Source organism: Cornus florida, unplaced genomic scaffold (assembly GCF_030987335.1).
Source record: "Cornus florida cultivar Cherokee Brave unplaced genomic scaffold, ASM3098733v1 CherokeeBrave_3.0.0_Hap2_Chr11, whole genome shotgun sequence".
Taxonomy (NCBI): domain Eukaryota; kingdom Viridiplantae; phylum Streptophyta; class Magnoliopsida; order Cornales; family Cornaceae; genus Cornus; species Cornus florida.
Genome location: NW_026775581.1, coordinates 73877904 through 73892803, shown reverse-complemented (window position 1 = coordinate 73892803; position 14900 = coordinate 73877904). Strand labels below are relative to the sequence as shown.

Here is a 14900-nt window from a genome sequence, read left to right as displayed (position 1 = left end):
ATTTTAGGATTTAGCTAAATGCTTTTATAAGGTTTTTGTTTATTTTATTTTATACTATTCTATTTTAACCTCAGTGGGTTCAATGTTAAAATGTTAGATTAATAATATTATTAAAAATAGAATAATTATTTTAAAGCGATGAAATAATACTTTAAGAACCCTGTTTGAAACTTAGAACCCTCACAAAGAGATGCCACTAATAGCAGGCAAACAAAGCAGGAATTATGAGGCACACTTGGGATTTGCAATGTGGAAGCTTGGATAGAATTTTAGATGGTGCAATTCTCACTTTATCAAATCCATAAACTTGTGATCACTAAAAATTCCACACACAGGCTCATGGAGTTTGAGAAAATTACTGCAGTTAAGGTATCCAACTAGGCTATTTATCAAGCACAAGGTTGGTAATGGAGCTGACACATCATTTTGGTTGGACAATTGGGCTCCAGGAGGTCCACTCTGCACTCGATTTCCATCTTCTGTTTTCACTGCAACTGGCATTAATGAAAGCACCACTCTTGAAACATTCATAGACAGAAGCTTCACTAGGTCATTTTCGCAGTCACTCACAATTCTTATTCCAGAGTTATTGCACATACAACCTCCATGTCCGGCTATCACTGACAAGAAGGTTTGGATTGCTTCACCTACTACACGCTACAGCTTCAAACATATTATTGCTCACTTAGCAGGGCACCTTGATAAGGTCCCTTGGTTCAACTTGGTATGGAGTTCCCCAATCATACCACGAATGAAAATCAATCTGTGGTTGGCAGTCCAATCTAGACTGCCAACACTTGACTGCAAATCCATGACCAAATTCCAAAACCTGTGTCCACTTTGCTCCAATGCAATGGAATCACATGACCATTTGTTCTTCACATGCTTCTACATCTCGCCAATTTGGAGGTTCATCAAGGACAAGTGTCACTTCTCAACAGTGATCACAAACTGGAGCATGTTGGTGCAGCTAGTAAGCTTCATGTGGAAGACCAATTCTCCACAAAATTTGGTAAGGAAGATATGTCTCTCTTCTCTTGTCTATCATACTTGGGAATAATGCAATAATAGAATCTTCAAGATGGGAAGTTGCTCACGAAGAGCACTGCTAGCCAAGATCACTTGCTCCATCACTTTGATTCTAAGACTGGGATTTCTAAAGGATTGCATAGCCTCGAGATCAATCCTCTACGAATGGAACCTCCCTCCGTCGTGCGGCAGACCACCTCCTCGCCCTCCAAATTGCTTGACTTAGCCGTTAATTCGGCTACAAACACTCACCGGAATCGATTCTAAGTGATCTCATCACTAACGGTTACAATGACACTTAATATGAGTCACTTCTGTTATTTGATTGGGCCTGTGCCCTTGTTACTCATTTGGGCATGTTTTATCCTTTTGTATTTGGGCTTCGGCCTTAAACTTTGTAAATACTTTTAATTAGGGGTGGCAAATGGATGGGTTGGGTCGGGTTTGTGTTTGGTCGAAAATGGGCGGGTCAACATGGATTAGTACCCATATTCAACCGATTAAGAACGGGTTAAAAATGGGCGGGTTGAAAACGGATAGGGTCAACCTGTTATGACCCGTGGACCCATTAATTATTATTTTTAATTTTTTATATTTTTAATTTTGTTTTATTTAAACTTAATGGGAACATTTTTGGTGCCTCTACCGGTGTTGTGGAACTAGTCGGAACCGGAGCATGTCTGATGCTCTTTTTCCCTTTTTGGGTGTCATATTTTGGCCGAGTTTACCGTACCTCCGGCCCCTCCCCTATGTTATGCGACCGTAATAGTTTGTTACGTTCCACCGCCGGAGAAATTTTCCACACACGCGCGCGCACAAAAATTTACAATTTGCGAAAATTTTTATTTGGAAGATGTAGTAAGGAATTTTTATTTTTAAATTTTTTAATTTTTAAATTTTTTTTATAAGGTTTTATTTTTCTTTTTAATTTGGAATTGCCACATCAGATTCTACAGCCTTGCCTGTCACCATCTCATAGCCGTCACCGCCGTTGCACCAAACAACGTACATCACAGCCGATAGCATCTGAGCACTGCCGCCATTAGAGGCCGAAATCGCCGGTGCCACCACGGATCTCTGCCGCCGTCATCATCGATCTCATCTGCCTAGCCGAAGTCGATCTCTGCCATCACAGCCGCTGCTCTAGCCGCCGCCGATCTTCTCTACCGAGTTGAGCAAACAACAGAGATAAGATCTCTGCCGTCGCGACTCCGTGTTGAAGCCAATCTCTGCCACCACCGATCTGATCTGCCGCCTCAGCTTACCTCAACCAAATCCCATCCTCTCCCTGCAAATCCCAACCTCTCTCCTCCTCCCTTCACCTCCTTTTCTTCACCGGATCTGTCTTGGCCGAACTCAGATCACAGAGGACCGGCAATACCCACCGCCAGCCGCCATTCCTATCCACATCCGACCTTCAACTCTTCCCGTCTTTCACCGTTCTCTTAATTTTAATTTTAATTTTTTAATTTCTTTTTAATTTTTTAAATTATTTTTTAATTATTTAATTTTTTTAGAAGAAATTTCTAGAAATAGAAACTTAGAGGGAGGGAATTGATGAGAGAAAAATTATAGAGAGAAGATTATAAGTGGGAAAATTTTAAAGAGAGAAATAAGTTGAGTACAGTATAGAATGATATGTGTTGAGTGTTTATCATGTGATGGGTGAAATATGATTCTCAAATTAAGTGGTTAAAAATTACCCAATTCATTTTGACCATCAATTAAATATGATTCATCCATAATCATTAAAAAACAGGCGAATGTGGGCGAGTTGATGACTCCTGTCCCATATTGCCACCCCTACTTTTAATCAATGTCAGTTGCTTAATTTCTCCCCAAAAAAAAGATGCCACTAAAATCCGCTAGACTAAACTAAAATAATGCCTTAGTTATTGCTGTGGCATATGAAATAAAATTCATCATGGCAAAGTATGTAATATAATAATAAAAAATGATAATTATTGGTTGATTATTTAAACTTTTATGTTCCTTCGAATTGTGTGAAATCGGATCAGGTCAAGTGCTCAAGGATTTTTCTCATCGCTATTCTTTTATTTCGTTGATGTTGCATTCATCATTTATGGCATTGTGTGACATTTCATAAGCATTTATCTTCATTTTTTTGGCTTTAATGCCATTTTGAATTCATGTAGGACACGCTTTGAGTTTGGGGACCAAGGATATTTGTGCGTGTGGGTGAGAGGTAGCAAGACCAAACCACACATTTCTCTCTCTTTCTCACACATTTCTTTCTTTCTCCAGCGGTGTCTCTCTTCTCTCTCATCCATCTTCATTTTTCCTTCAACCTTTCACCACCATTTACACCACTTCCCTTGTGATTCAAGCATTGCCACAAGGTAAAAAGGATAAGAACACCAAGATTTACAAAACTCTTATTTTTGTTTGGAGATCGGAGCACTTTCATCGGTTTACTTCCTTAGCAGGTGTGGAGTGTGTAGCATATTTAAATTCTAGGAGTGGAGTCAATTAAGGCCTAGGGGGGCGTGCCCTTGGCCTCGCTCAATAGAATATATATAGTTAATTTTTAATTTTATTTTTAGTATATATGAAAAATTATATATTTGTTCTTTAAATTTCTTAAACTTTGTTAAAAAAAAAGTCAAATTTTTCTTTTTGAATCATACTCTAATTTTTTTCCTTTCAAATATATCTCAAATTTTTTTTTTTTCTTTTTTCTTCTTAAAATTCTTTTTTTTTTTTTTTTTGCGTGTTATAACTTATAACAATGTTAGTTAATTTTTTTTTTTTTTAAACTGTGTCCCCACTGAATTAAAATTCTGGCTCCGCCCTATTTAAATTTACGAATTTTTTTTTGAGTTTTGTTGATTCATTGTGCATGGTTGTATTAGAGTGTTTTCCTTGTGTCAAAATTGTATATTAGTGGTGCTTCAATGATTCTAATGTTGCAATTTCAGGTATAGTATGTTTAATTGACTTCATATTACGATTATAATTGATAATCAAGGTGCCTAAGGCTTTCCTTGGTAAAGTTTTTAATTTTGATTTTCAGTTGTAGTTTTCATTTTTTTAAAAACAACTATAACAAAATTCGTTTGGTAAGTCTATTTTGACTTTTCACATTTCAAAACTTTTGAAAATTAGTTGTCATTTTCTTCACAATTCTCACAACTCCAAATGAAGTTTTGGTTTTCAAATACTATTATTTATTATTTTATTATTATTCATAATTACATAAATGTTATTTATTATTTTATTATTTTTCAATTATAATCTAATAGTAAACAAAAGTGTAACGACCTTACCTGATGCCAAAATTTTAAAAAAAAAATATTCGGCATAACCTCCCCTAAAAATGGACCTTCAACAACCTGTCCCAAAACACAAAACACATAAAATCATCTAGCATCCCATTCATCCGTTCATTATACCTTAATATAGTTCCTTTCATGGTGGAACATTCACACACCAATTAATCCAAATTATCATAATTACAGTCCCAAAATACATGGTTAAGATCTAAAGTCCATGTCTTATAACGTTACATGATACAATTACATGAAAATATATACCATGATTCCATTAGTTTCATTTACATTAAATAAAAGATAAGTTCGTTCTTAAATTACAAGGCCATGAATACTAACTTAGTTACATTTCCACAACTATGAATATACATAGAATGGTCAAAATACAAAATAGCAAACAACCTTCTAACAACTTTCAAGTTTCCGGAGGATTGTCATCCGCCATTTCTTTGCCATGACCTGAAAAAAATAATAAGTATGCAGGGTGAGCTATATGCTCAGTAGGTGACACTTAAGACACGCATCTTGTGTCCCCGTGAATCCAAACATAGAATAGGTCAATGGGAATGGGGATCATACAATATCGGGATAATACAACATTCTAATCAAACTCAAGTACAAACAATGCAATGCCATGAAATACGAATGCATGCCGATGTCGCTCCCCGTTTTCACATTTAAAATCCATCACTTTCAAACTGTTAATATAACCCGCCCTTTGGTGACCCCGCAGCGATACGAGAGGAGGATTGGCTAGTGTCCCTGACCCTTGGTAACCCCGCGGCGTCATTATGGGGCCCAGCTAGCTCAACCACACTAGGGCGACTCCCTAGTCCCCTCTAGGCTATATTAACACTCCGGTCCTTTGGTACCCCCGCGGCGACCGGGTTTTCCAAAAACACTTTCATCAAAATACTTTTCCCCAAAACTCCCTATTTTCATTTCAAAAACAATCTTCCCAATCATGTCTCTTGGTATGCATGTACATCATGTTCTTAATGCCATGGAAGTGAAGGCTTTCACATTATACAATCGTGTATACATTACAAGTACTCTAGGAAAATTACACATGCCATCCCATATCATTCTAGCAAGTTTTACAACACTATAAGCATGGTAAATCAATTTATCAGACAAGAAAATTAGTCAAATAAATATGTTCTCATACAACTCAAGTAACACATTTAATCATAACCTCACATATAACACTTACATCATCTTTAATACAATTAATTCAAAAATAAGCATACTTTTCAACAATTTAGGAGGTATAATTCACAAAAGAGCAAGAACATCATGAGTTAAGGGCCCCTACCTCAAGATTGCACAAAACCCTTAAAATGGGTCCTTAAATTCGAGCTCCCAAAGAGGACTAAAAGCTGGAATTTCTGGTACTAGCAAGTAGAGCTTGTCGTGCTCGTCGTTTTGCCTCAAACGGCACCTAAATCCGCCAAGAATTGAGAGAGAAATCAAGGATTGAAGTTGAAAAAAAAAAAAAAAAAAACAGAAGCAGAGAGAGAGATATATAAGCTGCCCGAGAGAGAAAGCAAATTGGAATTAAATGGGTCTGTAATGACCCTTATATCTCAGGTGGGCCCCACAGTTGAAAAGTCATTATACTAAATATATATAAAGATAAGTCAAAAACTTTACAAAAAGTGTCAGCTTTATTATTTTATTATTTTTCAATTATACTTGAATGGCAATTAAAATATTATTTTATTATTTTTTAATTATACTCGAATAGTAAATAAAAGAGTCAATTTTAAATAAAAAATAAATTTACCAAACATATATTTTCAAATACTCTCTCTTTCTTCTTTTGCTTGTTACTAATTTATTTCAGAGACAAACGATCCATGGAGGTTGCGGGGATCTTTCTGGGGCCGATCTTTGAGATGCTGCGTGACAAGTTTTTCTCTCTGGTGCAGTCAAACTATGGCCGTCAAGAGGAAATGGTTGCTCAGTTGGAGAAGTTGCAGAAAACGTTGCCAGAGATTCGTGCTGTTCTGGCCGACGCCGAGGATAAGCAAATAACTGATAAACGGGTTTAATCATGGATGGATGATCTCACCGACTTGGTTTACGACTTGATGATTTGCTCGACGATTTCAACACTCGAACTTTGCGACTCCAGGCAGAATCTGAAGCTAGCAGTAGCATCTCTCCTCCTAGTAAGGTACGAAAACTCATCCAAACTTGTTTCACTCACTTTACTACTCCTAAGCTTGATAACGATATGATGTCCAAAGTAGAGAAACTCACCGAAAGATTACAAGGTATTGAAATCCGAAAGAAGAGCCTGGGTTTGAAAGCCAGTGTTGGAGGGATTGGGTCCACCACAGCAGTATCAGAAAGACGACGGGAAACGACTTCTTTGGAAGACAAATCTCTCGTTTATGGCAGAGAAAAGGACAAGGAGGCTATCCTTCAATTGTTGTTGAAGGAAGATGAATCAGTTAGTGTTTCTGTGATTCCCATTGTGGGCATGGGAGGCATTGGTAAGACGACTCTGGCTCGACTCGTCTACAATGATGAACGCATAAAGGGTTGTTTTGATCCCAAGCTGTGGGTCTGTGTTTCTGATGATTATGATGTTGTCAGAGTTACTAAGGCCATTCTTGAGGCGTTCACTTCAGACGCTAATAAGTTGGAGACTCTGAATATGCTTCAAAAAAAATTAAATGAGAAATTGTCCGGGAAAAGATTTCTTCTTGTTTTGGATGATGCTTGGAATGACAATTATGCAGACTGGGATGTCCTACGCCGTCCCTTTATGCATGGGGCACCTGGGAGCAAAATTATTCTCACAACTCGACTTCGAAACGTTGCAAAAATTACATCAACATTGTGTCCGTCCCAGCTGGCTTACACTCTAAACGAGTTGTCCAAAGATGAATGTCTATCTTTATTTGCTCATCATGCACTCGCGAGACCAAATTTTGATGCACATCCACATCTTAAAGAAATTGGTGAGAAAATAGTGAATAAATGTAAGGGCTTGCCTTTGGCAGCAAAAACACTAGGAGGTCTCTTGCGCAACGAATCACAGCAGAGAGTGTGGGAGAATATATCCGATAGCAAGATTTGGGATTTACCCGAACAACAAAGTAATATTCTTCCGGCTCTTAGATTGAGCTATCATCATCTCCCATCTCATTTGAAGCAGTGCTTTGCTTACTGTGCAATATTTCCAAAGGACTATGCGTTTGACAAAGGGGAGCTAATTTTGTTGTGGATGGGGGTAGGTCTTTTGCCACTGTCAACAGAAAAGAAGCAGATGGAAGATTTTGGTAGTGAATATTTTGATGATTTATTATCAAGGTCGTTTTTTCAACAATCAAGTGCTTTTGAATCACGGTTTGTGATGCATGACCTTCTAAATGATTTAACTCTATATATCGCTGGGGATATATGCTTTATGCTAGATAAGTTGGTAGGTGATAAGCAAATTGAAATTCCTGAAGGAGCTCGACACTTGTCATTTCTTCGTCAAAGATTTGATGGCCTTCAAAGGTTCAGGCCTACTTATAAAAGGCAACATTTGTGAACTTTTCTACAATTGTTTGGCAATGGAGCAGACTACTATTTACATCTTAGAAGTAACGGCTCAGCAAACGATGTTTTGCTTGATTTATTTTCGAACTTACAATGTGTAAGGGTGTTGTCTTTGTCTAATTATGCCATAACCGAGCTACCGGACTCGATTGGTGATTTAATACATCTAAGGTATCTTAATTTATGTGGGACTCCAATCGGACGGTTACCTGAATCGGTCAGTAATCTATACAATTTACAAACACTATTGTTGTGCAATTGCGAGTATCTCTGTATGTTGCCCTCAAACATTGGAAATTTAATTAACCTACGTCATCTTGACATAACTAGGACTGGTCTGTACTCAAAGGCTGGTCGATTTGATGGGACTGGTCTGTGCTCAGGAATTGATAGATTGACGAATTTGCAAGCATTGTCCCATTTTGTTGTGGGCAAACATAATGGGCCAAGACTATAAGAGTTGAAGAATCTGAGGCTTTTACGGGGAAGTATTTCTATTACAGAGTTGCAAAACGTCTCAGATGTTCAAGATGCAAATGAAGCAAAATTAAGGACTAAGCAGAACATTGAAGAATTAACGTTCGCATGGTGTGGAAGAAATTTCAATGATTTTCAAAATGAAAACCTTGAAATGAATGTACTTAACATGCTACAACCTCATGGAGACTTGAAAAGGCTCAAAATTAAGTTCTATGGGGGCACAAAATTTCCAAGTTGGATTGGCGATCCATCATTCTCCAAAATGGTGAACTTGTCTCTTGTGAACTGTCCAAAATGCAAAATTTTACCACCATTTGGGCAACTACCCAACCTCAAAGAGCTATGCATTCAAGGCATGACTGAATTACAAAATTTGGGGGTTGAGTTCTGCGGGGATTGTTTTCCCCCTTTTCCATCACTGAAGAGTTTGAGATTTGAGTCCATGCCGGCATGGGACGAATGGGATTGTTGTATTGACGTTGAAGAAGCTGGAAGACAATTCCCTTGCCAACGGGAGCTTAAAATAAATGGTTGTCCCAAGTTGAATAGGATTTCACTTTTAATGCTTCCCTCTCTTCGAACATTATTCTTGCGAGGTTGTGATGAGGCGGTGCTACAAAGTATTGTTGATGTGACCTCACTAACTAGTTTGAATGTTACGAGTATTACAGGGCTTCTTCATCTTGATGAAGCATTGGTGCAGTACCTGGTAGCACTTGAGAGTCTTACGCTCTTTGAATGCAACCAGCTGGTGGCTTTTTGGCAAAATAATCTTCTCCGTCCCCAACTTGTTTCGTTTGGTGAAGAATTAGATGAAGGGCTGCCTTGCATTAATCTTCAAGAATTGTATATAATTGATTGTGTGAATTTTGAGAAGTTCCCAAATGAGCTGCATAATCTCACATCTCTCGCATCATTGGAGATAGTTGGGTGTCCAAAACTTGTGGAGTTTCCAAAGACAGGTGTCCCACCAATGCTCAAACTACTTCAAATACAGGAGTGCAATGCATTGAAGTCCCTTCCGGACGGCATCTGTGGTCTTGAACGCTTGAGTATTTTTTATTGTTCGTCATTGGAGTACTTCCAGCAGCAGCAGCAGGATATGAATATGTCATCACTTCAACAGCTAGACATCTCGGGATGGCCGAAGGTTGGAATGTTAGTACTTGGGATTGGGAGGTGCGTAAATAATTTCGCTAGTCTTCGTAGACTCTGGATACAAAGTTTCGATGTTGTGGAGTGCTTGTCCTTCCCCGAAAGAGGCTTACCCAACCTCAGTCAACTTGTTATACACAATTGCGTGAATCTCCGATCCTTCGCTGCTACCACCATTACCAACCTGATTCTTCCAAGCCTCCAATCCCTTCAAATCAAGTATTGTGAAAAACTGGAGTCCATCCCGGAGGGAGGAGTCTGCTTGTCCACCCCCAAACTCAGATCACTTTGTATCTCCAGTTGTTCAAATCTGACGTCGTTGCCATTTTTTGATCAGATTCTTCAAAGCCTCGAAACCATAGAAATATATAATTGTCCATTTCTTGAGTCCTACCTTCAAGGGATTGGGAATTTGCCCCCCAATCTTATTGAATTTGTACCGGATTTTCTCGCGGACTCAAATCTCGGTGATATCCCAGACCCTTCTCTTCCACGCTTCAAAGTCTTCAGACCCAGGACAGAGGTGACTACATCAGCCTTATGAATTTTGGGCCTTTTTTTTTTTTTTTTTCCTCTGCATGCATCCAATTTCTTGCTCATCACAACCTCTATAACACATGCATCAAATTTCCCGCTCATTCTGCTGCATCATTTAAAAGAAACATTTGATTTATTATATGAGATCATTGTTTGTGGGTAAATCCGAACTGGATTCTTCTCTTTTGATTTATTATATTTAACTCGAGCATGCATCAATATGTTTCTCCATATATCTTTGTTAACTTTTGGACCACTTGGATGTTTTCCATCTGAGTATTATGTTATGTTGTTGATATATATTAGTTGTGATTAACGAGTGGATAATTTTTTTCAAGATAGATGGTTTCTTGAACAAAGTGTAAGGTTATTTTTTGATTTTTTCTTCAATAAAGTCTTCTATGCTTCAGAGACGCAAAGGAAGGCATATTTACAAAAGAATTCCATTTCACTTGTCCAATTACAATGTCTTTTCTCTTACAGAGAAAACAAAACATCATTGAGGTCTCAATAACAGGATGTCTGCATGCCACTCCAATCACTGCCAGCCTGTCAGGCAGTTTTCGCCAGGCAAAGGTGAGAAACATAGCCAGTAAATGTCATTGTTAATTCTTCCCTCCTTGTGATATGGTATTTCCACACCCACGAGAATGCAGAAAAAAACTTTAACAACATAAATTGTTATGACTTATGTATATGCATACATAGGTGTGTGTGTGTATACTTTTTTATTTATCGCTGTGTTTTATCAGATAAGAATTCAATTGAATAGCTTTTGTATCATTTGTTTGATGTACATTAAAAATTTGCAGGGATCTAATGATCTTCCGATCAATCAAGAATAGTTTAGTAATCAAGCTAGCTTTATGTCATCAAGAAATGTGTCCAAGGATACCTCTAATATGTAATTGGCTGGGATTGGCTGCAATTGATTGAAGAGCTTCCACTAAAATTCACGAAATTTACTGGTGGAGTGACTGAGAATCATAATGGATCTGAAAAAGAAAATGATAGTTTCCTATGAGTTTAATGTTTATTGGTTTGTAGTTATGGTGTTCACTAAAGAATTGCATTCTGTTATACCAGTATTTTATTTATAGTTTATTGTTACGAGTTAGCGTTGATTGGTTTGTAGTTATGGTGTTCACTAAAGAACTGTTTGCTTCTCGTAGATTGGCGATGAGGCTTGAACTTGCAACCAAAATCCCAGAGTTCTATTCTTCAAGGTGAATAACATTCTGAAAATTGTGAGATGTTGTATAACATTATGATGTTGTATGTATATGCGATGGAGTTGGTGGAGTTCTATGATTTATGGGTGCCGGGGAAGAAGATTGTGTATGGTTTATGAATGTGTTAAGGAGGAATTCCGCAGTTGTCTCTGTTGCTTGTGCATTTGGGGAGTTGTATACTCTGTGATGTTGATGTAGTTGTGAAATTTTCTTTTCCATTACTGGAGGAGGAGGAGGATTATGTAATCAGTGAATCAACTTCATTATACTAAAATTAGTGGTTAACAACCAACAGGCCAGTGGTACCGGCTTCTACTTTTCAAAGGGAAAGCCTCAGTTGAGGTATATGTGTGTGAATACTTACTACTATATCATGTGCGTGAATACTTACTACTATATCAATCTTTTTCACATAATTATAGTCTATAAGCATATACTGCATCAGATTATATTAATCTGGAGTTTTCTGTGCATGACTTGTCATTGCTGTGGTAAATTAGCCAACTGTTGTAATCAGAAGCCAAATTAATTTCCTTAAACTCCATTGATAATTGGAGTTTTACAATTGTGGTTAATTTATCATGTTTAGGCTAATTGTTTAGCTTCTTTTACGGATTGCAATATGAAGAGTTATGGAATAGAAAATCTCAAACACATTAGGGGAAAAAAAAATCTTTCCTTTTGGATGATCCGCAAAACAATTTTTATTAATTATTTTAAATAGTTTTTGACACGTCATATTTTTATTGATTCATGTCAGCATCAGAAGGACATTCCTACTTATGTGGCCTGAGGCAAGTATTATTCATCCATTATATCTCCTTAATAAGGTCATTTTTTAAAAATATATATGTTTGCAGTGTCTTTAGCTATTTGAATACAAATTGTTTGGAGCATCTACTAATAATAATGATATTTCATAACTTTGTGCTTCAGCTATATGTTTGAGTGATACATTTTGTATTTTCCATATTCTTCATTGTTTCATATTAAATTGGTATAGATACATAAATAATATATTACATCTATATAGGGACATTTACCTAGACCTAATAGTTTGGAGATATTGTTGGAGTAAGTATCACCTTCTCATCTACCTATTTACCTATAATATGAGTCATGTAACTTTGAATATTAGGTAAATTACATTGAACCCATTCTCCTGGTGGTCGAAATTGGCCCTAATTACATTCTATAAAAAAAACTCGTATATATTGAAGTAAATATGATTAATTAGTATAAAGATTAGAAAGAAAGAACCAAGTCCAAAGCAACCATTGAAAGCAATATCAACCTTCAAACACCTATGTTATCAGATCTCAGTTTCGGATTTATCAAAATCTAAAAGACCAGCGACACTGGAACGTGGCTCATAAATATACAAATTTTAATAATTTTTCGTATTCAAAAGTTAAATGGTGTTTTTATGTAACATAAGACAATGAAGCACTTGTTAATCATTCACAAATTTAAACAAGACATATCAGACACATATCTGGTGCTCATACCTAGGTGTCCTGTGACTTCATAAACTTGTAACCATCAGAATCAATCACAAATCAATTCATTGATTCCACCTGCAACTAAAATTCTCACAATGAAGTCAGATTAAGCCAAAGCTCTGATAATTGATTCCACCTGCAACTAAAGTTTGATTCTTTAATAAAATATCAACTAATCAAATACATATACCATCTACTTTCCGAAAGAATAAAGTCACATGCCCAAGTTTCTTGTCGGATAAAAGATTGAAATTCCCTAAGAGCCAAATAAATCCGAATAGAGAAGTTTCTTAAATGAAAATAATCCAAAGAATAAGAAACCTTATTAAAGTAGAAATTGATGACAAATACAATTTGTAACTTTTCAAATTGATTACCATTCTAATATATTGACCTCAACCTTCCAACCCAAACATCATAACAAGAGTATTATATATAACCACCGTGCTACTAGCCCGGTTGTTATGATCTCTCCTCCCCAAAAGGGAAGTTTAGAGCTTTACCCCGCCAGAGGAAGTGTTGTGGGGTGTGTGCATTTGCTTTTAACTTTTGGACAAAAAGGATATATATATATATATATATTGACAAGATTGAACACAAGTAGCAAGATAAAGTTGGTAGAGCCAACACAGAAAGTTATCTAATGATGTTTGTCTACAGCTCATTCCAATATCATCAATTAGAAGAGTTAACAACATTTCGTGGTTACAAGCATAGTAAAACAAAACTAATTTCCAAATTCAAACAAAAACATACAAATCCCTCCACTCTATCAAATTAGATCACATAACACCAGAATATTTCAAAATTCCATATTATAAAAAGTTGTTCTTGTTCTAGAAGTGCCATAAAATGCATCAAGAGATAAAGGTTGAATGAAATCTATATACTTTTTCAAATCAACAGAAATCAATCAAATGCATTTTCCAGCAGCTGTCAAAGACTTCAAAGTACTGTGTGGTGCAACTATAAACCTGTCAGAGATTCTCAATATGCCACCTTCAGATCCAATCTCATTCAAACCCTTTCTTTCTACCCACCACCACATGAATTGTTGGCATCATCATTCTATTTTTAAGCATTCTATTCAGGTTTTGAATCGATCCTATCTGTCTCGAAACTCTGAATTTTCCTTGTTATTTTACCATTATGGTCACACACGCAGAACTCTCCTCTAGTTTCAAAGCATTCTCAGAAGATTGAGAGTATTATCTGTTCAGAATTTGAGATGTTGAAAAAATGAGTACATTGGATTAATGGACTGCAGAGGAAATGAAAGGATTTATGAAGAAATCAGTAACTGCTGTGCCAAGGTGAAGCAGTGGTCAAGGTACCAGTATTTTCACCGAGCCATGCTCAATCAGTGAAGGCTCAATTATGTAGACTTCAAGCTAAAAGAAGATCTACTAAATTCCAACCTCGTCAAGCTCAATCAATCCTATACTTGGTCTGAAAAAGCTTGTCAACACCCCTACTAGAGGGAAAAATCGATATTAGATTTATATTAGGGTACCCATGCTTAATCAAAGAATGCAGGGCTGTCAGGTATGAAAGTAGAACTTTATGGCTAAAGGCGGCCACTTCGCGTGAATAAAGCCGGACAATGTGGATACCAAGTCCACTATTCCCATCACCCAGGATTATCATAGAAAATGGTGGGTAGTGAAGTAGCATATTCCTCAAAGGAGTATAATTTAGTGAGCATGTTGAGATAATCTTGATGCAGAATAGGAAAAGATGGAAATGAATGCATTCATGAGAAGTTAGGTGGCTGAAATGAATTTTTCATAAGCAACAAAAATCAATGGTTTCACTACAAACTAGTGCAGGTTCTAGTTGAAGTTGTTTCAAGAATGAGATGAACCAGGGAAGGAAAATCACTGTCAAGGCTGCAAGAAACCTCATGATGACCTATGAGTTTAATAGATCATATGCCCCACTAATTGCAGGATTTCTAGGGCTGAGCTAACTTTATGGTATAACTTAGGTTAAGTTCATACATACATGTTTCCTATATATTTTAAATGGATGAAGTACATGTGTTTAACATACGTGGCAAGAAAGTGTCAATTTTGACATTCCACAAAATCTACTGCGAAAGTTTTTCTATCCGGACA

The 14900-nt window shown here is 36.8% G+C and overlaps 3 protein-coding genes and 1 long non-coding RNA gene across 4 annotated transcripts in view; 3 read left to right on the top strand and 1 right to left on the bottom strand.

Moving 5' to 3' along the window:
• LOC132280789 (putative disease resistance RPP13-like protein 1) overlaps window positions 1-11701 on the top strand; it is a 75318-nt gene extending 63617 nt beyond the window's left edge. The window contains exon 3 of the mRNA XM_059782545.1: window positions 11222-11701. The gene's annotated coding sequence lies outside the window, so the exon portion shown is untranslated. The remainder of the gene's footprint in view (window positions 1-11221) is intronic.
• LOC132286671 (uncharacterized) lies at window positions 4484-5924 on the bottom strand. The gene is made up of 2 exons (XR_009472839.1): window positions 5635-5924; window positions 4484-4778 (listed from the first exon to the last, which is right to left on the bottom strand). It is a non-coding gene; the product is annotated as an uncharacterized LOC132286671 (long non-coding RNA).
• On the top strand, window positions 6396-7921 carry LOC132280790 (putative disease resistance RPP13-like protein 1). The gene has a single exon (XM_059782546.1). The coding sequence runs from the start codon at window positions 6559-6561 to the stop codon at window positions 7867-7869; it is 1311 nt and encodes a 436-aa protein (XP_059638529.1). The 5' UTR covers window positions 6396-6558; the 3' UTR covers window positions 7870-7921.
• LOC132281295 (putative disease resistance RPP13-like protein 1) lies at window positions 8152-10894 on the top strand. Its single transcript, XM_059783011.1, has 4 exons — window positions 8152-8248; window positions 8381-10035; window positions 10533-10625; window positions 10862-10894. The coding sequence occupies exons 1-4, from the start codon at window positions 8152-8154 to the stop codon at window positions 10892-10894; spliced, it is 1878 nt and encodes a 625-aa protein (XP_059638994.1).
• Window positions 11702-14900: the final 3199 nt, after the last annotated feature.

What these genes read in the sequence shown, in the direction of transcription:
- LOC132280790 (XM_059782546.1), top strand. Translation starts at nt 6,559, where the DNA reads ATGATGTCCAAAGTAGAGAAACTCACCGAAAGATTACAAGGTATTGAA.
- LOC132281295 (XM_059783011.1), top strand. Translation starts at nt 8,152, where the DNA reads ATGTTGCCCTCAAACATTGGAAATTTAATTAACCTACGTCATCTTGAC. An exon ending in TGGTCGATTTGATGGGACTG is followed by an intron (nt 8,249 to 8,380) that starts GTCTGTGCTCAG and finishes TTTCTATTACAG; the next exon opens with AGTTGCAAAACGTCTCAGAT. An exon ending in GCAGTTTTCGCCAGGCAAAG is followed by an intron (nt 10,626 to 10,861) that starts GTGAGAAACATA and finishes AAAAATTTGCAG; the next exon opens with GGATCTAATGATCTTCCGAT.